The sequence below is a fragment of the Staurois parvus genome, unplaced genomic scaffold, assembly GCF_062004578.1.
Source record: "Staurois parvus isolate SC_StPar_1 unplaced genomic scaffold, SC_StPar_1.0 ptg000780l, whole genome shotgun sequence".
Classification (NCBI taxonomy): domain Eukaryota; kingdom Metazoa; phylum Chordata; class Amphibia; order Anura; family Ranidae; genus Staurois; species Staurois parvus.
Genome location: NW_028318576.1, coordinates 1558054 through 1577809, shown reverse-complemented (window position 1 = coordinate 1577809; position 19756 = coordinate 1558054). Strand labels below are relative to the sequence as shown.

The 19756-nt window shown below is 40.1% G+C and overlaps 1 protein-coding gene across 3 annotated transcripts in view; it reads left to right on the top strand.

Annotated features, from left to right (window-relative positions):
• TTC13 (tetratricopeptide repeat domain 13) overlaps window positions 1-19756 on the top strand; it is a 155660-nt gene that overhangs the window by 73442 nt on the left and 62462 nt on the right. For all 3 annotated transcript variants that reach the window (XM_089654610.1, XM_089654609.1, XM_089654611.1), the window contains 7 exons: window positions 2398-2539; window positions 3368-3542; window positions 7811-7967; window positions 8964-9094; window positions 13007-13139; window positions 13806-13898; window positions 17630-17713. In XM_089654610.1, the coding sequence (XP_089510736.1) occupies window positions 2398-2539; window positions 3368-3542; window positions 7811-7967; window positions 8964-9094; window positions 13007-13139; window positions 13806-13898; window positions 17630-17713 (915 nt within the window). The remainder of the gene's footprint in view (window positions 1-2397; window positions 2540-3367; window positions 3543-7810; window positions 7968-8963; window positions 9095-13006; window positions 13140-13805; window positions 13899-17629; window positions 17714-19756) is intronic.

Sequence of the window (19756 nt, the reverse complement as noted above, 5' to 3'; positions counted from 1 at the left end):
TACAGGTATTTATGCATTGCTGACAGAAAAGACCTTCATATGTTTGTGATGCTGCTGTAAACATTTTTATGTTTGTTTGAAGACAGGAGGCCCTGTCAGCTGCAGGAAATGTTGCTTTTTCATTAGAAAAAGATGTTTGCTAGAGCATTTGGTTATGGTAAAACTATTTGCGTGCCTACTGGTTATGGTAAAACTATTTGAGCACCTGTTAATTTGCATTCTGTGTAGCCTATTGTGCAAAGCGCTTTTGTGTTTATTTCTCACTATGCCACTAGATGGGGAGATTGTTCTGTGTGTGGAGTAGTCTTGTATGTCTTTTAACAAAACCTTTGTCTCAATATACATGACATTTTGTCACATCATTTGACATCTAAAACAAATCTAGAACAAATTTTTTGAAACACAAGCTTTTCTATATGTCTCTATATAACTTATTTTTTCTATAGGCTTCTATATTTGAGGGAGCTGACAATATACAAACTAGGTACTAAGAATCATGTGTTGTCTGTGTCTATGCCATTATAACCACTAGACAGCCAGCAACATACTGGTACATCGCTGGACTTCAAGTGGTTATACCGGGATGATGCCTACAGCTGCAGGCATCATCCCGGTGTTTTTATATTTTTTTTCAGCCGACAGTTGGATTTTTGCAAAAGCAACCCCACCCCTGCCCCTGCGGTTCTTTCTGGCTCTGCTGTGCCAGTGGGAGACCCGAGCTTTCAGTTGGCAGTTCCACCGTCTGACCAAAATTTGCTGATCAGAGACTGGAACAGCTCCAATCATCTCTATGGTCTCAGAAACCAGAAGCAATGAGTATTCATCACTTCTAGTTTCACCAGATGTAAACAGCACCATTTTTAAACTGGGATCGCATCTGATCACACCGATCTTAGCGAGCTAATAGACCCCAGATCTCTCAGTAAAGAGTACCTGTCACTGCCTATTGCTATCATAGGAGATATTTATATTTCCTGTGATCACTATAAAAGTGATAAAGAAAAAAATTAAAGTGTCATTATAAAAAATAAATAAAATAAAAATGTTATAAAAATTCAAAGCGCCCTGTCCCCCATGCTTGCTCGTCGGTCCTGCACACATGCAAACAGTGATCGTCCCACGTATGTGAATTATAATCATGAACATTAGATTGAGGGCAGAAATGCTAGCATCAGACCTCCTGTTTACAGCCATAGTGGTAACCTGTAAGGGCCTTTAAAGTTTTACCTACAATTTGTTGCCGTAGCACTGACATTTGCATTTTTAAATTGGTTGGTATCTATTTATTCAGCGTAACATCTTTTATATTTTACCAAGCAATTGGATATTCTATTGTGCAGTATTTTTGTGCATTAACCACTTCCCGATCGCCCTATAGCAGAAATACTGCTACAGGGTGGCAAGGGTGTGCAGAATTACGTGTATATGTACGTGATATTGCATTTCCGGGTAGGGGGCCTGCACGCGCCCTACCCACACTGCTATTCATGGCCATCAATCACCGGGTCCCGACTAGTGATTACTCACCGACGCCCACTGATTGCCCGACATCTCCAAAGGGGAGGAGAACTGTTTGTAAACAAAACCGTTCTCCTCCCTGTCAGCTCGTGCACACTGCTTTGCAAAGCAGTGTGCTTACAGTGAAGCACACAGACTCCAGTAAAACGTCACACAGTTAACCCTTTGATCGCCCTCATGTTAACCCTTTCTTGCCCAGTGCCATTAGTACAATGTTGGTGCTTTTTTTTTTTTTACTCAAAAAATAACCACACAGGCGATCAAATACCACCAAAAGAAAGCTCAATTCGTGAGGGGAAAAAAAAGGATGTAAATTTTCATTTGGTTGCAGCATTGCATGACTGTGCAATTGTCAAAGTAACGTGGCGCCGTTACGGAAAACATGGCCTCCTCAGGAGGGCAAGTGATTAAAATGTTTGTTTTTTTTTTAAAAATTGTGTTTGAAAAACCACTGCACAAATACCATGTGACATATAAAAATTGCGACACCCACCATTTTATTCTCTAGAGCTTCTGCTTTAAAAAATATTCAGTGTTTTGTGGTTCTTAGTAATTTTTCTTGCAAAAAATACTGATTTTAACATGTAAAGGAAGTGTCCGAAAAGGCTTGGTCTTAAAGTGGTTAAAAACCTGTCATGAGAGAAATGCGGGAGTTGCTCCTGATTTAATCATTTTTGAAAATGAAGGTTTCCTGGCTGTTATACACACCCTCTGATTTCAGTGCTTTCTATTTTTTTATTTACATACTGTAAAACTTTAGCCATATATGCTAAATATAAACTGCATTTTTGTGTCTGATTTCAATGCAAAGATTGCTGAGTTATTTATTTATTTTTTTCTTAAATGCTTTGTGGGTTTTTTTTTGTTTTTTTTATAAAGGGAACTTGGTAACTTTGAAGCCGCTATGGAGAACTTCCAAAAAGCCTTGATACTGAATCAGAATCATGTACAGACACTTCAGCTAAGAGGCATAATGCTTTACCATCATGGCAGTCTTCAAGAAGCTTTAACAAACTTTAAGGTGTGTTTTGATATATGTGTGTATATAGTCTTAAGATAGCCTAGTTTGCAGGATTATTACGGGATACATAGTCCAGAGATACTGGCCATTATTACATTTTGACCTCTAATAACCAGCACATAAAATAAGTTTACTTCATAATTTGACTGCAAAGTTTCAAAATTTCCAATATACAGCCCCCCAATCATTCTTAGTTGTGTTGCAAAGAAAAGCAAGCTCATATGCCCAACACTCCTAGCTCTAGACTAGTTACTGAGTTTAACTTACAAGGACTTTCTGAAAGTAGAGGGGTTGCAAATAAGGACATGGATTGCTTATGTCAGCCAATAAGAGGGATAATAGAAATCAGGAAATTATTTCTAACCTGTCTAATTGATTGATTGTCCTGAACACAGACAAGGTTTCAAATGGACATATACAAGAGGCACTGAGATTTTAACACTTATTTGTTTGTAGCAGTAAAGAGAACACAATCCTTTAGTGGATTTGCTGGCTCTGGCGAGGCAGCCCACAAACAAGGCAACTCTCCCAATGCGTTCCCAGAACATGCCAGCAGACAAAGGCTATCAATAGAGTTGAGATTTGTTGTCCAGACAAGCTAGAAATCTTACCTATGGGTACTTTAGGAGTGAAGAATTCATAGCATTTGTTGCTTGACATGGCATAAATAAAACAGACATAATTTTGTTATATGTAATTTTCTTTCTGTAGAGAGACAAAGCTTTGGACATTGGCTTGTGAAAGTACATTTTGATGTTACAGAAATTGTGTGGATATACTGCTTATTGTTTTAGTTTGTTCACCTATAGTCATTGTCCCTTTCTATAGCGATGTTTGCAGCTGGAACCCTATAATGAAGTCTGCCAATACATGAAAGGACTCAGCCGTGTCTCTATGGGGCATTTCTATGAAGGAATTAAAGCTCAGACCAAAGTAATGTTAAATGATCCACTACCCGGTCAGAAGGCAAGCCAGGAGTATTTAAAAGTGAAGTACTTAAGAGGTAAATGTGTGTTTTATGCTTTGAGTGTCCTGCTTAATTACTAGCTAACTACTGCAACTTTTCGATATGGCTGTCCCATATTGCCGTCCCGTGCAAGGTTCTCCCTTGCTGTGTCTCCCGGCTGCCCTATGAGCTATCTCCTTTGTTTTCTGTCCCATATTGCCATCCAGTGAAACATTCTCCCTTGATGTTGCTCCCGGCTGTCCTGTGGACTATCTGCCTTGTTTGCTGTCCAATATTGCTGTCCTGTGGGACACTCTCTCCCTTGCTGTGGCTCCTGACTGCCCTGTAGACAGTCCCCCTTGTTTGCTGCCCCACATTGCTGTCCTCTCCCTTGCAGCGACTTCTGTTTGCCCTGTGGATTACCTTCTCCTTGCTGTCCCATATTGCCATCCTGAGGATCATTCTTTATTGCTGTTCCTACGGTTTGCCCTGTGGACTATCATCATTTTTTGCTGTCCCATATTGCCATCTTGAGGATCATTCTAACTTGCTGTGCCTACTGTTTGTTCTGTGGACTAGTTCTCCTACTGTCTCTACCCCGCGTCCCCAATAAATGCCCGCACGTCTGGTTCCTTGTGATTTGCCTCTGTGTGCTCTCTCTCTGCACTTCTAGTTTGTCACACCCCCCCCCCCCTTCTGCAAGAACACCCAATCAGGTTGTAGTCAGTGCCACAGCTATGACTTGCATCAACCACCTAGAGGGGACCAGGAGTCTTGCATCTTTGAAAGAAGCAAGCCAGATAATCGCATAGACAGAAGCTCTGTACAGCAATCTCTGCAGTTCATGTCCCAAGAATGAACAACTAGGAAGCGGACTACCTCAGTTGCCACTGCCCATATCAAGGGGAATGGGCTCTTAACCTAGACCTCTTCAGTCTGATATTTCAAAAGTTGGGGACTTGGATTGTAGACATCCTAGCCTTCAGAGGCAACAACAAGTTACCTGTGTTTGTAGCCAGGACCTAGGATTCCTCTAGTGATGGCCTCAGATGCCTTGATGATTCTCTTATTTCAGTTGGCTAATCTGCATCTTCCCTCTAGTGTGAATTCTGCCTCTTCTGCTCAAAAAGATAGAGCAAGAGAGAAAAACGGTGATTTTCATTGCAGTAATGTACAGCGCTGAGCGAACTATTGGCGCTTTATAAATACTGTATAATAATAATCGAACAGGCGCTTAAGAATTTGGTACACAGACATACTCTAACTTCTAGCAGATCACCCCTAGCCTCTTCCCAAGAGGCCAAATCTGCTGTCTCAGGGCCCTCTATTCTGCCCTGTGTCTGTCTCTGGCTTTAACTGCATGGTTGTTGAAGCCCATATCTTAAAAGATAGAGGGGTCTCTGTTCTATGTTGCTGAAAGCAAGAAAAGCCACTTTCAGGAAGATCTATTATCGTACCTGGAAATCCTTTTTGCTTGGTGTAAACACAGGCACTTCCATTCCAGAGAATATTTTGTGTATCACATTCTGGCCTCCGATAAACTGGTCTTGAGGAAGTATGAGGAAAGGCTTCTTACAACTGTGGGAATAGGATGTCTTACACCCAAGACCATCCTTTCTCCCCAAGATGGTATTAGTCTTCCACCTCAATGAGGGCATAGTCCTGCAATCCTTATGCCCTGTTTCAAAGCATCCAAAAGAAATCTTTCTTCGTTGCCTGGACATAGAGCAACTGGAGTCTACCTCAGATCTACAGCTTCCATCATACAAATTCACTCATTGTCCTTTCCTCAGGACTTCACAAGGGACACCCTACTTCCAAGTCCGCCTTCACCAATATGGAAAAGAAATCTATTTGCTAGAGCTTACACTCTTAAGGACAAATCTCCTTCGCTGATTTTTACATGCCAAAATCCTCTACATTGATGGGAGTTTCCTGGGCATAGCTGCACCAGATCTCTGTAGCCCAGCTGTGTAAGGCTGCCACCTGGTCTTCTGTTCAAAGTTCAGGTGGATGTCCAGTCTTTTGTGGATGCAGTTTTCAGACACAAGGATATTGGAGCGGCACTCTGAAGTTTGGCTTTGGTTGGGAATTTTGACCCTTGTTGGGCTTCTTGTCACAGTTCTGTTTGCCTAGTTGTTGGCCACCCTTCTTATTCTTTCGGGACATCCCAGGGTCTATAAATACTCCAGTCTGTGTCATGTACTGTGCGAGTATGATGAGAGAAATTTTGACTTGCCTGTAAATTCCACATCTTGAAGTACAGTATAGGGTAAAGGCCACCCTACATTCCTTTCCTTAGTTACTTTGGATTGCTTGGTGCAAAAGTGAGGATTCACAAAGCAGGAGGAGCTTCTAGTCCTCTGCTGTTAGTTACATGTTCAAAATAAAATAAAACATTTTGCAATACTGAGTACAAATACATAATCTCAAATTGTTTTAAATTGTCATAGAATATATATTTGAAATTTAAATCATTTTTTGGAAATAACGTGGTGTGGGCAGATTTCTGCAAGTCACAACTTGCTACTCCCCTCCTCCCTGTGTCTCAGAATAAGAGGAACATGTAATTTTCCACCCCCGTTGTATTTAGCTGGTTAGTGGGCAAGGAGGAGGAAAGGAGTGGGCTGTCATTTACCCCGGTATATGCCCATATGTGTGATTCTATAGTCACATGGGCTGCTCTGATGTGATAGGGAGGAAATGCTTCGCATAGAAACTCGCTGAAAACTGAGCAGGTGCACAGCTGCCTTTGCAACTGCAAAATCCCTAGCTGAGTTGGGGACATGAACAGAAGGTGGAGATAGAGAGCAGCAGGTTAAATCAGTCTTTTTGCAGAATACAGAAAACGAATCTCATAGTGGCTGAGTATGAACAGCATGCAATACAGCATGTTTTTTGTTTTTTTTGTAATGTAGGTTTAGTGACACTTTTAAGGGTTTTACTGAAACCGTTAAATCCATAGCCCACAATATGGGATATTTTTTGTATTTTGTTTCAAAATCACAGAAAGGGTTAGTTCACCTTTACAAAAACTGCCTGTGGAGGTAAAAGGTGTTTTGTAGATTAAAAAAACAAGCTGTGCAGCTCTATCTCAAATAATGCCCTTGCTATACAGCCCTGGCCGAACGTTTTCAGACCAACACAAATATTAATTTTCACAAAGACTGCTGCCTCCGTTTTTATAATGGCAATTTGCATATAATCCAGAATGTTATGAAGAATGATCAGATTATTTGCAAAGTTCCTCTTTTGTAATTAAAAAGGAACTTAATCTCACTGCATTTCAGCCCTGCCACAAAAGGACCAGCTGACATGTCGGTGATTTTTCTCATTATTGAGCTTTCTTTCGGTGGTATTTGATTGCCGTGTGGGGTTTTTTTTTTTTCCGGCTATTTAAAAAAAAAATAAAAAGTCTGAGAATTTTTTTTTTTTTTTTACTTTTTGCTATTAAACATGTTCAGTAAAAAAAAATTTATATCAAATTTCGTCATAAATTTACACCAAAATGTATTCTGCTACATATCTTGGCTAAAAAAAATCCAGATACGTGTAAATTAATTGGTTTACATGAAAGTTATTGCGTTTACAAATGGCAGTGTATATATACTGGGATTTTTTTTACTAGTAATGGCGGTGATCAGCGACTTATTGCGGGACTGTGGTGGACATTCTGACACTGGGGGGAACTGACTTGAGGGGCGATCAAAGGGTTAACTGTGTGCAGGGAGTGTTTTACTCGGAGGCGGTGTCTGTGTGCTTCACTGTAATCACACTGCTCTGGTAATTACTCGCCGGGTACTGGCGAGTAATTACCGGCTGGGACTCAGTGATTGATGGCGGCGTGGGTAGAGCACGCGTGCGGCTCATGTACCCCCTACCCGGAGATGCAAAATCGCGCATATATATATATATATATATATATATATATATATATATATATATAATCGTACACCCCTCACAATTTTGTAAATATTTTATTCTATCTTTTCATGTGACAACACTGAAGAAATGACACCTTGCTACAATGTAAAGTAGTGAGTGTACAGCTTGTATAACAGTGGAAATTTGCTGTCCCCTCAAAATATCTCAACACACAGCCAGTATTGTCTAAACCGCTGGCAACAAAAGGAAGCACAAACACCATGGGAGGAAGTTTGCAGCCTATATGTGATAATCGTGCAATAAAAGTAAAAGGACAACTTTGCCTCTGGGCCGGGGGGGACCAGGCGATGGAGCCTGTGACAAATGGATTTGTTATTTATATTAAATAACCCCTCATCTGTGAATTACCTGGGTTGACCTTGTCTTCCTTTCTTTTGCAGAGTACTCTCGCTATTTGCATTCACATCTTGACATGCCAGTGACTGAATATAATATTGATGCTGACCTGCCTGGAAACTTCAAAGATCACTGGGCAAAAAATCTCCCCTTTTTGATAGAAGATTATGAGGAACAGCCAGGACTACAGCCTCACATAAAGTAAATACTTGTTTATCAAGGGAGCATACTTGGATTTGTTTATGAAAACTGTATTTTCCAAGAAAAGAAAAAACAATAGGGTTAAGTGAGCAGAGCAGCCCTTGCAGGGTTTGGTGAACTCAACTGAACCCAGCCCATTGAACCCATCAAACTTCGTGTACAGCTGTGCTTGGCTTTGCTGAGCAAAGCAGAAGACATCTGCGGGAAAATAAAAAAAAATCTTTTTTTTGTGTTTAAAAATGTACTAAAAACTCCTTCACTGAAAGAACCAAAACAACGGAAAACTTTAACAGCACAACTGCAAAGAAATTACTTTAAAGCAAGCTTCACTGAATAACCTCAGAGGTCCATGATAGATTCCTGGTGTAGCTAAGATTGGGCTGATGGGTTCTGAAAATGCAAATATTTTGAATGGGATCCAAATTTCTAATAATGTTTAAGTTGTGACTTCCTTAGTGCCAACGCACACATGTGCATTCCGGATTTCAAGGTACGGTTTCAGTGCGGATTGCAATCTACTTGTTCAGCAGTTCAGGACTGTTTTTTTGTGACACAGCTGCGTGTTGTACTGTTTACTAGTTCAGGGACGGATTTTTTTGGTTTTGCTAAGTTAGACAGGAGGGGGGGGGGGGGGAGAGCAAACTGTGCTGAAATCCTGTTCACAACTGTCGACATGTGAAATTCAGAAGCAGTTCCCATAGAAGTCAATAGCCTGTACTCCGCACCTGAACTGGACCACACTGCTTAGAAATCAGACAAGACTTCTTCCTTTTTTTTTTTTTTTCTTTTTTTTCTTTTTCAATCCGCACTTGCAGTGCACTGGACATATGAGAACAGGCACATAGGGAGGTTGAAACCGCTTCCAATCCGCATATACTGTATGTGAACCAGAACTTAGAATGTCTAGCCATGTTAACAGTTTTAGAAAAAATGAGCAGTAGATATAGGCAGTTAGTTTTTGCTTGACTTTAATGTTTTTACTTTTATATTATATAGGGATGTGTTGCCTCAAAACTTTGAAAGCTACAAGCCAGAAATACAGGAACTTGTATGTGTAGCAGATCGCCTGGGAGCTTTAATGCAGTATGAAACATCAGGATTTCTTTCAAATAAGAGAATTCACAGAGGTACAGTATGATGGCAAGAAACATTGTATTTTGAAATGAGTCTTTATTTTTACAATTTAAATGGGCCTTACAACTAAATCATTCTAAACCCATACTTGTATTGTTAGTCAACCTCCTGGCTCAAGAAGACAACTACAGAGCTGACGTAGGCCATGGAGAGTGAAGGCGGTCACTGATCTGAGCTCTGTAGTAGGAAGTATGAGGTGCTAAGGGGCAGAGGTTGAAAAATAGTGTATTGTTTAAAAAGTGCAGTAAGTTGAAAGATCAACTTTTAAGCATCCACTATTGTAGACCGTGAATACATTTTGGAAGGAAACTTAGATTCAGTAACAAGTATAAAATTTAAAATCTATTGTGGATTAAAACATTTTCCTTGGAACAAGTGTATATGAATCCACTTGTGTTGATGTATGTAAATTAAGTAAATAGTCACAACAGGATTCACTAGATACTAAAAAAAAATTATTTTGTGACCCGAAACAAGCTTGTAAAACAAAAAAACTGACCCCTGGATTCTGTTTGAATTGTGACCACAATATTACATTATTTGTACTTTAGGGTTCATGTCAAAGGGCATTTTAATGAAATACTGCATTTTACATTTAAATGTGTTTGACAAGAATAGGCTGTGTTTTTGCCTGCAGTTCAGATGCAACATAATGCAAAGTGGGTCAAATGCAGACTCTAACCTGCCATGTGTACTGTTCAAATTCTGTGGGATTTTTCAGACCTACATTCGATGTTCATTCCAAGCACAGGAAAACACCTGTGGACATTAGGTCTAAATTATTTTTTATTACTTTACTGTTTCTTGGAAATTAGGCTTCTCTGCTCTGTCTCATAGTAGTACACCCAAGAAAGCCTGCTCACCTGCGGTGGGTTAGGAAACCGTGAGAGACAGAAAACTGTTGGGGTCCTGGTCAGAGAGGCAGGGTTAGATGACTCTCCTGCCAGCTCCTGGATGTGAGTTCTGGGGGGGAGGGCGGCCTTTTTATCTGGTTGACCCCAAGTGAGTGGCGTTAGCTGTGGTCCTCCTTTCCCTGTTTGCTGTCTGGCACATTTCCTGTACCAGAAATAGTATGGAAAGCATAGCTGTGCCACAAGCTACTTCCCATGTGGCATTTTGTTTCACAGCATCCCTTTTAAGTGAGTTTTTTTTTTTTTTCATATACAATTTATTTGCATAAATGCATTTTAGGTTTTGCATTCCAAGGACCCGGGTTTGGGGAAATATGGGGGGCTGTTGTTCATTTTTTTAGAATAAAATTTAAAGACATACCCTGTCCAGCCAGCTTCCCAGAGCTCCAGTGATTTGTCCTACGTCCATCAGTCTGCTCCGTGGTGCTCCTATTGCTCCAGCAATGTGGCCACACCTTGGGCTGCTCATGCAAACTCCCCATTGACCGTTTTGTGTCCTGGCACTGTGGCCAAGACTCTTCAGCTTCCTATTGCCAGGCAACACTGCAGCCTTCTCCTCTCTGCTAATCTGCTATTGGTTCTGCACTGTTGGTGTCTGATTTAAACGTCACAATCTCTTTATCCAGGGCATGTGATTGGTTTTTCCACATGCCTCGCTAACTGCCCATTGGCCTGTACTTGTACCCTTATTTGACTCCTGTCTGAACCAACCCCTGCCTGTTATTGACCATTTCTCCTGTCAGCTGTCTGAACTGGCCCATGTCTGTTTTGAACACCTTTTGCCTGCTGTCTGGACTGACCTCTGATGCTGTTTTTTGGGAAAATGTCTTTGGAGGCTTAGTAAGTCACTAACCTCTATCACTAATGCTCAAGTGATATCTAGGCCACCTTTTTCTCATTCTCTTAAATTATCTGCATCAGAGAAAGTGATTGTTTCTTATAGTAGCAAAGGTAACAGGATATTGAAGGAGAGTTTGGTAAAGAAAACTGTAAAAGAAAGCAAAACTGGTTTGGAAAGAGGAGATCTGAAAGAATTATATTAAGGCTGTTCAAGCTACTAAAATATGGTATAGTGTGGTTATCTTGTAGCAAAGTACCAAATTTATACAAAGATGTACATCAGAACATTAAAGTGACCCATGCCATTCCTCCTGCCATCCTATATAACAGTACTTGTGCATAGTCCTTTTGCTCCATCTATCGTGTCACAGCTTTCTAGAAATCCATAAACTGCAATAACATGTCTGTGTAAAAATGACTTTACCATCAGTGGGCTAATCTACCGAGCTTATGTATATAAATCTGCACAAATACAATCACAACTTCCTCCTTTCCCAGAATAGTTGCTCATTTATGTTCCATTTATGTACGGACTGCAGTATCCAAAACATAGCTGGTATGGGATCTTTTAAATTTCTACTATACAATGGCATTTATACAATATTATTATTTTTTTTTTAAAACATAACTCCGCCCCCTCCCCCCCCCCCCCCCCTTCTCACAAACACACACACTCGTAATAAAAGGTTGACCCTAGTCTTTAAACTTTCATCCTCCCAGAAGATTTCAGCTAAGCAGTAGAAGGTTACCAATATTGCTTCGTGGTGTTGCAGTAGAGCATGGTTCACACTGCTGAAGAATGTCTCTTGCTGAGATCACCTTCTAGCAGTAGAGCTTCTCAGACTTAATGCTTCAATGGAAGATCCTCAGAAGGAGGAGCCTCTCTTGGATAGTCTTGGGTTTTTTAAAATCTATTTTTGCATTTGGAACACTTTTTGAGAGATCGGTGGCTGGTAACCCCCCTGATTTTGTTTTAATTTTCCCCAAACAAGCTTGGACAAAGGGCTGAAGGCATGCACCTTTTTTAAAGTCCAGATTTCTTTTTTTCTGATTCTTTTTTTAAATTAGTGGCACATATGTGGCTCAAGCAGTTTTTAATAGCCTTTTCAATCTAGTCTCCATTCCAAATGTCCTCTTATAACTCTATCGGGGTTCTAAAGTCATTAGATATTGTACCATTTGACACTCTCAGCGTTATACCTATCAATGTATTACCATCAAGAAAGCTTTCCTATTTGATATTTTTAACAACTAGGGATGTTGGATGCATCCAGGCTTTTCACAAACCTTACTATGTTTTAAGATAAAATTCTATTGCATTTATTAAATCTAACTACAGTTGCCTCAGATCACTCACAGATTACCCTGCCTTTTTTAATGCTAACCCTTCACAAAGGGGAGGAGAAATCTTTGCAAATTAGATGTTTGGAAGTATCTGTTTGAGTATTTATACTGTAAGTCACAGTTTATACTGCAAGTCACAAGTCCTTGGGGAATGCACAAGAATAACATAGTGCCATGTAAAGAAAAGAATAAAGCATTAAAGATTACTTTGGCTAGATGGAATATATGAGCCATCTTCCTCATTTATTTGCACATCAGTAAGACTCCCCCAAGAGTGCCTGAAGGTTCAATCAACAAGATCAATGCCTGCTGAAAGGAAGGCAATCTCACTAATGGTGGAATAGATTGTTAAGCCTACAAACCGATCAAGATGCAATACTTTCACTAAGTTTTCTTGTGTCTTCAACCAGTATTGTATGCATTAGATTTTTCAGGTGTTCAGTTATTGGCCATAGTCCTTTTTTCTTTTTTTTTTTTTTTTTTTTTTTATGATCATAATTTACTAGTAATTCTCTGGCTGGGTGGTTGCCATGAAAGCACATGACATTCTGCTCACTTTATGTATTTTTATATTTTATGTACTGAGGGACAATTTCTTGGTTTAGAATTGGCCTCAGTTTCCTGTACCTCTGGGTATGTGGTGTCCAATGTGCATGTTGTGAGAGAATTACCAATTTAACAGTATTTTATTCTGAAAATTACAGTCTTAATTTTAATCTATGTTTGTGCTCCTATGCTAATTTTGTAACACGTGCTGGCCTGAAATTCCTTTTTTTTTTTCTTTAATTTATTTATCATGTTGCTTTGCAGCAATGGGTTTGGCTGCTCTTGAAGTCATGCAGGCAGTGCTGAGGACTTGGACAAACTCAAAAGTACGAATTAATGGCAAAACCAGACTAATGCAGTGGAGAGATATGTTTGACATTGCAGTTAAATGGAGAAGGTAACTTTTAGCTGTTAAGTACTGTTTGTTCTTTCCTTTGAAATAAGCCATTGCTAGAAAAACTACGATTTATCATATTACATATTTTTACTTTTAAATGATCATCAATTTAAATGAATCAGTAGAGCACAGGCCAGTAATACAACATTTATATTGGGTAAAAGACTACCTCTTTTTGTCAATGAATAAAATCTACTGAAACCCAACTCTTAGTTTAGGCAGTCTAACTTGGTCAACAAGTTATTACTGTAGATAATCTATAGTTTATATTAAGCAGTGAGCTAAAACAGTCTGCCCCCAATGTTTATGGATAACAAATTCTATAATTTCAGTCAATTAATTTGGGGCAGCATGTCACTGCACATATTTTTAATATTTTACAATGGATCTGCCAGTAGAACACAGTTGCCTCCTTAACCTTGCTGTTTTCACTACTCTGCCAGATTGAGGGAGCTATATATATATATATATATATATATATATATATATATATATATATATATATATATATATATTTTCCAGGAGTAACGAACACTGGGAGAGCATTAGAGAAAAGAAAGCATCACAGCGGAGATTTGGAATTCAATATAATAGATGTTCAATAATCACCTTCTACTAAAAAATAAATTATTCTGGGTGTCCTAATGTGTTTTGCTTTTTTGATAGGATTGCAGATCCTGATCAGCCTGTACTATGGTTAGATGAAATGCCAGCTCAGAGTCTCATCAGGGGCTTCAACAACCACATCAACCTTATCAGGTAACTGCTACAAGGAAAGGTACAGTGGGTCAAAAGGAGCATCATATTGCATGAAGAGCTTCAGCACATGCATTTGGTTTGTAGCGATATATAAATATTATACAGCACTACATTTCCCTACAAAAGTGACACAAGCTAGTCTATTCCAATCTCATTCGATAAATATTGCATTTGTGTATAAATGTAAAGTTCTAACTGGTTAAATGTGCACTTTCTCAAAGATGTTCCTAAATGAAGGTTGAATATTAACCACTTCAATACCGGGCACTTATACCCCCTTCCTGCCCAGGCCAATTTTCAGGTTTCAGTGCTCTCACAGTTTGGTTACAGTGTTGCATGACCACACAATTGTCATTCAAACTACATTTTTAAAATTTTGTTCACACAGCTAGAGCTTTCTTTTGATGATATTTAATCACCACTGGGGTTTTTATTTTTTGCTAAATTAAAGACTGAAAATGTTGAAAAAACACACTTTTTTTTTTTTTTTCTTTTTGTTTCTGTTTTATAAAAGTTTGCAAATTAAATATTTTTTGTTCATAAATATAGGCCAAGATGTATTCTGCTACATTTGCTTTGGTGAAAGTAACCCAAATCAGTATTTATTATTTAGTCTGTAGGAAAGTTAGAGTTCACAAACTATGGGACGCATCTGAAAATTGATTAGTCCTGAAATTCTGACAGCCGATCTAATTTCTTCAGGCCCAGAAATGTCAGAACAGTACAAATATCTACCAAATGACCTCTTTTGCAAAATAGAGTCCGACATATTTCATAAGAGGCATAGCAATTTTTTTTTGAAGTTGTAATTTTTTTTGGGAAAATGAAGAAATTTAAAAAAATTTCACAGCTCTTCTTTTTTTTTTTTTTTTTTTTTTTACATGCTGTCACCAGTGCAGTACAGCATCATCTTATAACTGGTGTGGCGGTTATCAGGGACACTGGTGACAGTACGAAAAAAAAAATGATAATTTTTTTTCTTTTTTTTTTATTTTAAGATTTTTCTCTAGTCTAACATTGTACTACTTTGGGGAAGTGATCAGTATTTTTTTTTTTTTCTTTACACAATTTGATTGCTTATAGCAAATTTCTTTACTATAAGCAAGCATTTAACTGAAATGCAGTCAATTTATTCAGGTTTTTTTTTTTTGTTCTGATTAGCTGTGATTGGCCACGGCTAATCACATGACACAGATGGGCTGTGATTGGCCCAGCCTGTGCATGTGATCACTGTGACCATTCACAGCTAGACACACTTGTACACTTGTATACAATGATTGGCATGATAGGAAGCCATCCATTGTTTACAACGGTTATGTGACCTGCTGTGATTGGTCACAGCAGGTCACATGGTACTGGCAACAGGGCCAGTACACAGATCGATCATCGGCCGTGTCCAAGGTGCCCTGCGTGCACGAGCAATGCGCGACCCGGGAAGGACGTCATATGATGCCCTCCCGGATCGACGAGAGGCTCGCCCGGCCGTAATTTTACTATAGGCCGGGCGGGAAGTGGTTAGTCTGTGTATAAAAGCAACAAAATCCTCTTCACACACCATTGTATAAATCACTCTATATATTCACTGATAAGTGATATTTTCCCTCATTTACTTTCAGATTAAAACAGATTCAACAGATCTATCAAGTGTGCTAAAGCATTGTGTATCATAAATAATTGTGATTTTTATTTTTTACATAAAATACTTTTTGTTCTGCTCATTTCCTACATTTTCCTCAATCACTGTCACTGTTAGGGAACATGCATTTGCTCCAGTGTTGGCTGAAAATCATTGCTTTAATGGGCTTCTGGTAGTTACAACAGTGATCCATGCCCACAAAATGTCATAATGTCAAATATCTAGTACTCAATCAGGGACACATGTAACTGGGTGACAACCTAGGAGCAAAATTGGGAAACGGTTGTCACAGCGTGCATAAACAAGGACCTTCATGACAGAATCGCCACATATACTTTTAATGAAAGCTGCATATTTAAAAAGTGTATGTGTGTGCATGTATATGCGATTTTTCACTTCCGGGTAGAGGGCGCGCATGCCCTATCGCCACTGGCGACTTCAGCTGTCGATCACCGGGTCCCAGCTGGAGATTCCCCACAGGCACCCAGCGATCGGGAGTATCACTGATGGGGGAGAGGTGTGTATGTAAACAATATAGATCCTCTCCTCTGTCAGCTCCAGCAAAACAATACAAAGCAGCTGTGCTTACACTGTAAAACACACACACAGTAAAACAGCACACAGTTAACCCTTTAATCACCCTAGATGTTAACCCCTTCCTGCCCAGTGTCATTAGTACAGTGTCGGTGCTTTTTATTGTATTTGTGTCACTGGGGATGTCAGTGACAGTCAGTTCCCCCCCAGTGTCAGAATGCCCATCGCAGTCCCGCTAGAAGTCGCTGATTGCCGCCATTACTAATATAGAAAAAAAAATTCCTGTGTGTGTATATATGCCTCCATTTTGTAGACGCTATAACTTTCACATAAACCATTTAATTTACACGTATTGGGAATTTGGGTTTTTTTTTTTTTGGTTTTTTTTTCTTCAGCAAAGGCATGTAGTAGAATACATTTTGGCCTACATTTTATGATTAAATTTGATTTTTAAAACTTTTTTTTACTGAACAGGTTTAATAGCAAAAAGTCAAAAAACAAAACAAAAAAAAACCCCACACAAATATTTTTGACTTTTTGCTATTAAACCTGTTCAGTAAAAAAAAGTTTTAAAAATCAAATTTAATCATAAAATGTAGGCCAAAATGTATTCTACTACATGCCTTTGCTGAAAAAAAAAAAAAGCCGACAATTTTGAGAAAACAAGAAACAAAACAAAAAAAAAACCCACACAAATATTTTTGTTTTCTCAAAATTGTCGGCCCTTTTTTTTTTTTTTTTTTGGTTTATAGAGCAGAATAAAAAACCTGCAGAGGCACTCAAATACCACCAAAAGCGCTCCATTTGTGGGGGAAAAAAAGGAATACATTTTAATGTGGGTGCAGTGTTGCATGACCGCGCAATTGTCAGTTGAAGTAATCGCAAAAAAGGCCTGGTCAGGAAGTGGGGTAAAGCCTCTTGAGGGCAAGTGGTTAATGAATTTTATTCCACAAGAACACAATATAATACCCAATTGTTTGGTAAAATATTAAAGATGATGTTATGCTGAGTAAATACCTAACATTAAACACTTTTTAAAATTGCACACACTTTAAAAGCTCTTGCAGGTTACTAGTTTAGAGTTACACAGGAGGTCTGGTGCTAGAATTATTGCTCTCGCTAAAACACTTGAGGCAATACCTCACATGTATGCGCGACCTACGTATGCGTTCACCTTTTCGCGGGGTGGCTGACATGCTTTTAAAATTTGGTATCCCTGTTTTAAAATTTGGTATCACTGTTCTGTCTATCACAAGATATGAACATCCCTTGTGAAAGCTAAAGCAGCGAAAGGTCCTCTATTAGACTCCAAATCTCTCCACTGCCCTTCAAAGCATCAGATCAAACCCAGATGCTTTAACAAGCTGTAGCTGCAGGCATCATACCAATAAAACCCCTTCAACCTGGCGATGTAGGAGTATGTAGCTGAAGTGGTTAAAGAGACATTTTAATGCAAACTGTCATTTGCTTTTGCATACTTCTTCAGGTTTAATGTTTTAATGTAATTGTCATTACCTAATTATTTGTGTAAACAGAACATTTTTGTGTATGTATTTTGCAGAGGTCAGGTAATCAACATGCGATACTTGGAATATTTTGAGAAGATTTTACGCTTCATAAAAGAACGGATCCTTATATTTCACAGGTAAATATGTATTATTGCTGGACTTAATTTAGAATTTTATTACACTCTTAATATGTATGCTGGAAAATAATGGTGGCCACACAAAATATTAATACTTTGGGCCCAATTTTGGATATTTTTACTTAGGGGTGTACTCACTTTTGTTGCCAGCGGTTTAGACATTAATGTGAATGTTTTGTGTGGCCACCATTATTTTCCAGCACTGCCTTAACCCTCTTTGGCATGGAGTTCACCAGAGCTTCACAGGTTGCCTCTGGAGTTCTCTTCCACTCCTCCATGACTACATCACGGAGCTGGTGGATGTTAGAGACCTTGAGCTCCTCCACCTTCCGTTTGAGGATGCCCCACAGATGCTCAATAGGGTTTAGGTCTGGAGACATGCTTGGCCAGTCCATCACCTTTACCCTCAGCTTCTTAAGCAAGGCAGTTGTCATCTTGGAGGTGTGTTTGGGGTCCTTTATGTTGGAATATTGCCATGCGGCCCAGTCTCCGAAGGGAGGGGGATCATGCTCTGCTTCAGTATGTCACAGTACATGTTGGCATTCATGGTTCCCTCAATGAACTGTAGCTTTCCAATGCCGGCAGCACTCATGCAGCCCCAGACCATGACACTCCCACCACCATGCTTGACTGTAGGCAAGACACACTTGTCTTTGTACTCCTCACCTGATTGCCGCAACACACGCTTGACACCATCTGAATCAAATAGGTTTATCTTGGTCTCATCAGACCACAGGACATGGTTCCAGTAATCCATGTCCTTAGTCTGTTTGTCTTCAGCAAACTGTTTACGGGCTTTTCCTTTGCATCATCTTTAGAAGAGGCTTCCTTCTGAGATGATAGCCATACCGACCAATTTGATGCAGTGTGTGGAGTATGATCTGAGCACTGACAGGCTGACCTTCAACCTCTGCAGCAATGCTGGCAGCACTCATATGTCTATTTCTTAAAGACAACCTCTGGATATGATGCTGCGCACGTGCACTAAACTGCTTTGGTCGACCATGGCGAGGCCTGTTCTGAGTGGAACCTGTCCTGTTAAACCGCTGTATGGTGTTGGCCACCGTGCTGCAGCTCAGTCTCAAGGTCTTGACACTCTTGTTATAGCCTAGGCCGGGTGTCGGCAACCCGCGGCTCCAGAGCCGCATGCGGCTCTTTTTCACCTTTGCTGCGGCTCCGGAGCACACTGCCCACCAGGTGACAGGCAATAGGGTTGCCATAGCTCAGTGGTCGGCAAGCCGCGGCTCTTTTAACCTCCCTGGCGGTTTTCCCGAGTGTAGCTCGTGGTAGAATTTCTATACCACGAGCTACACTCAGGCTTACCATGCGGCGCTGCTCTGGGGGTCCCTGCAGCACTTACCTTGTCCTTCGTTCCCGCGATGTGTCCCCTGCAGCGTCCCCGGCCATCTCCTCCGGCCGCTGCCGGCATCCGGCTTCTGTGTTCCGGTCCCCGTGACGTCGGGACGTACGGGCGCCGCCGGCGGCGGGAAATTTAAAAAATTTAAAAAATGTCTTTTTTTTTTTTTTTTTCAATTTTCAATAGTAAAACATTGCTGTTTCATCCCATTTCACATACATATTGTCCCTAGTGCTTTGTCCTGCGCCCTGCCTGCATTTTGTCTGTTCTTTCTGCCTGGAAACTCAGAAAAGTCCATGGCGTCCAAAAAGCGTCCCTTTAGGTCAAAAGCGGTTTTAGACCGGCTAGAGAACAGCGATAGCAAATCAGAACCACTTGCAGAATTGAGTGATAATGATTTGTGGGGAAATTTTCCTAAAAATTACAGCCTACAATAAAAAACTATTTCCATGCGAAAAAATGGTACCGCTTTCAGCACAAAAAATCGGAAGGAATCATACCGCCAGGGAGGTTAATGCAGCTCTTCTGTGTGCCGGGCGCCCGCTCCCCTCCCTCCTCTCGGGCGGCCGCCCCAAAAGTCAGGACTCTGCAGCTAGCCTAGCAATGGGCAAACTACGGCCCGGCGGACCTTATAATCCGGCCCGCGGAGCGTGGCAAACATTGGCTGTCAGGATGTAGGCGGGGCA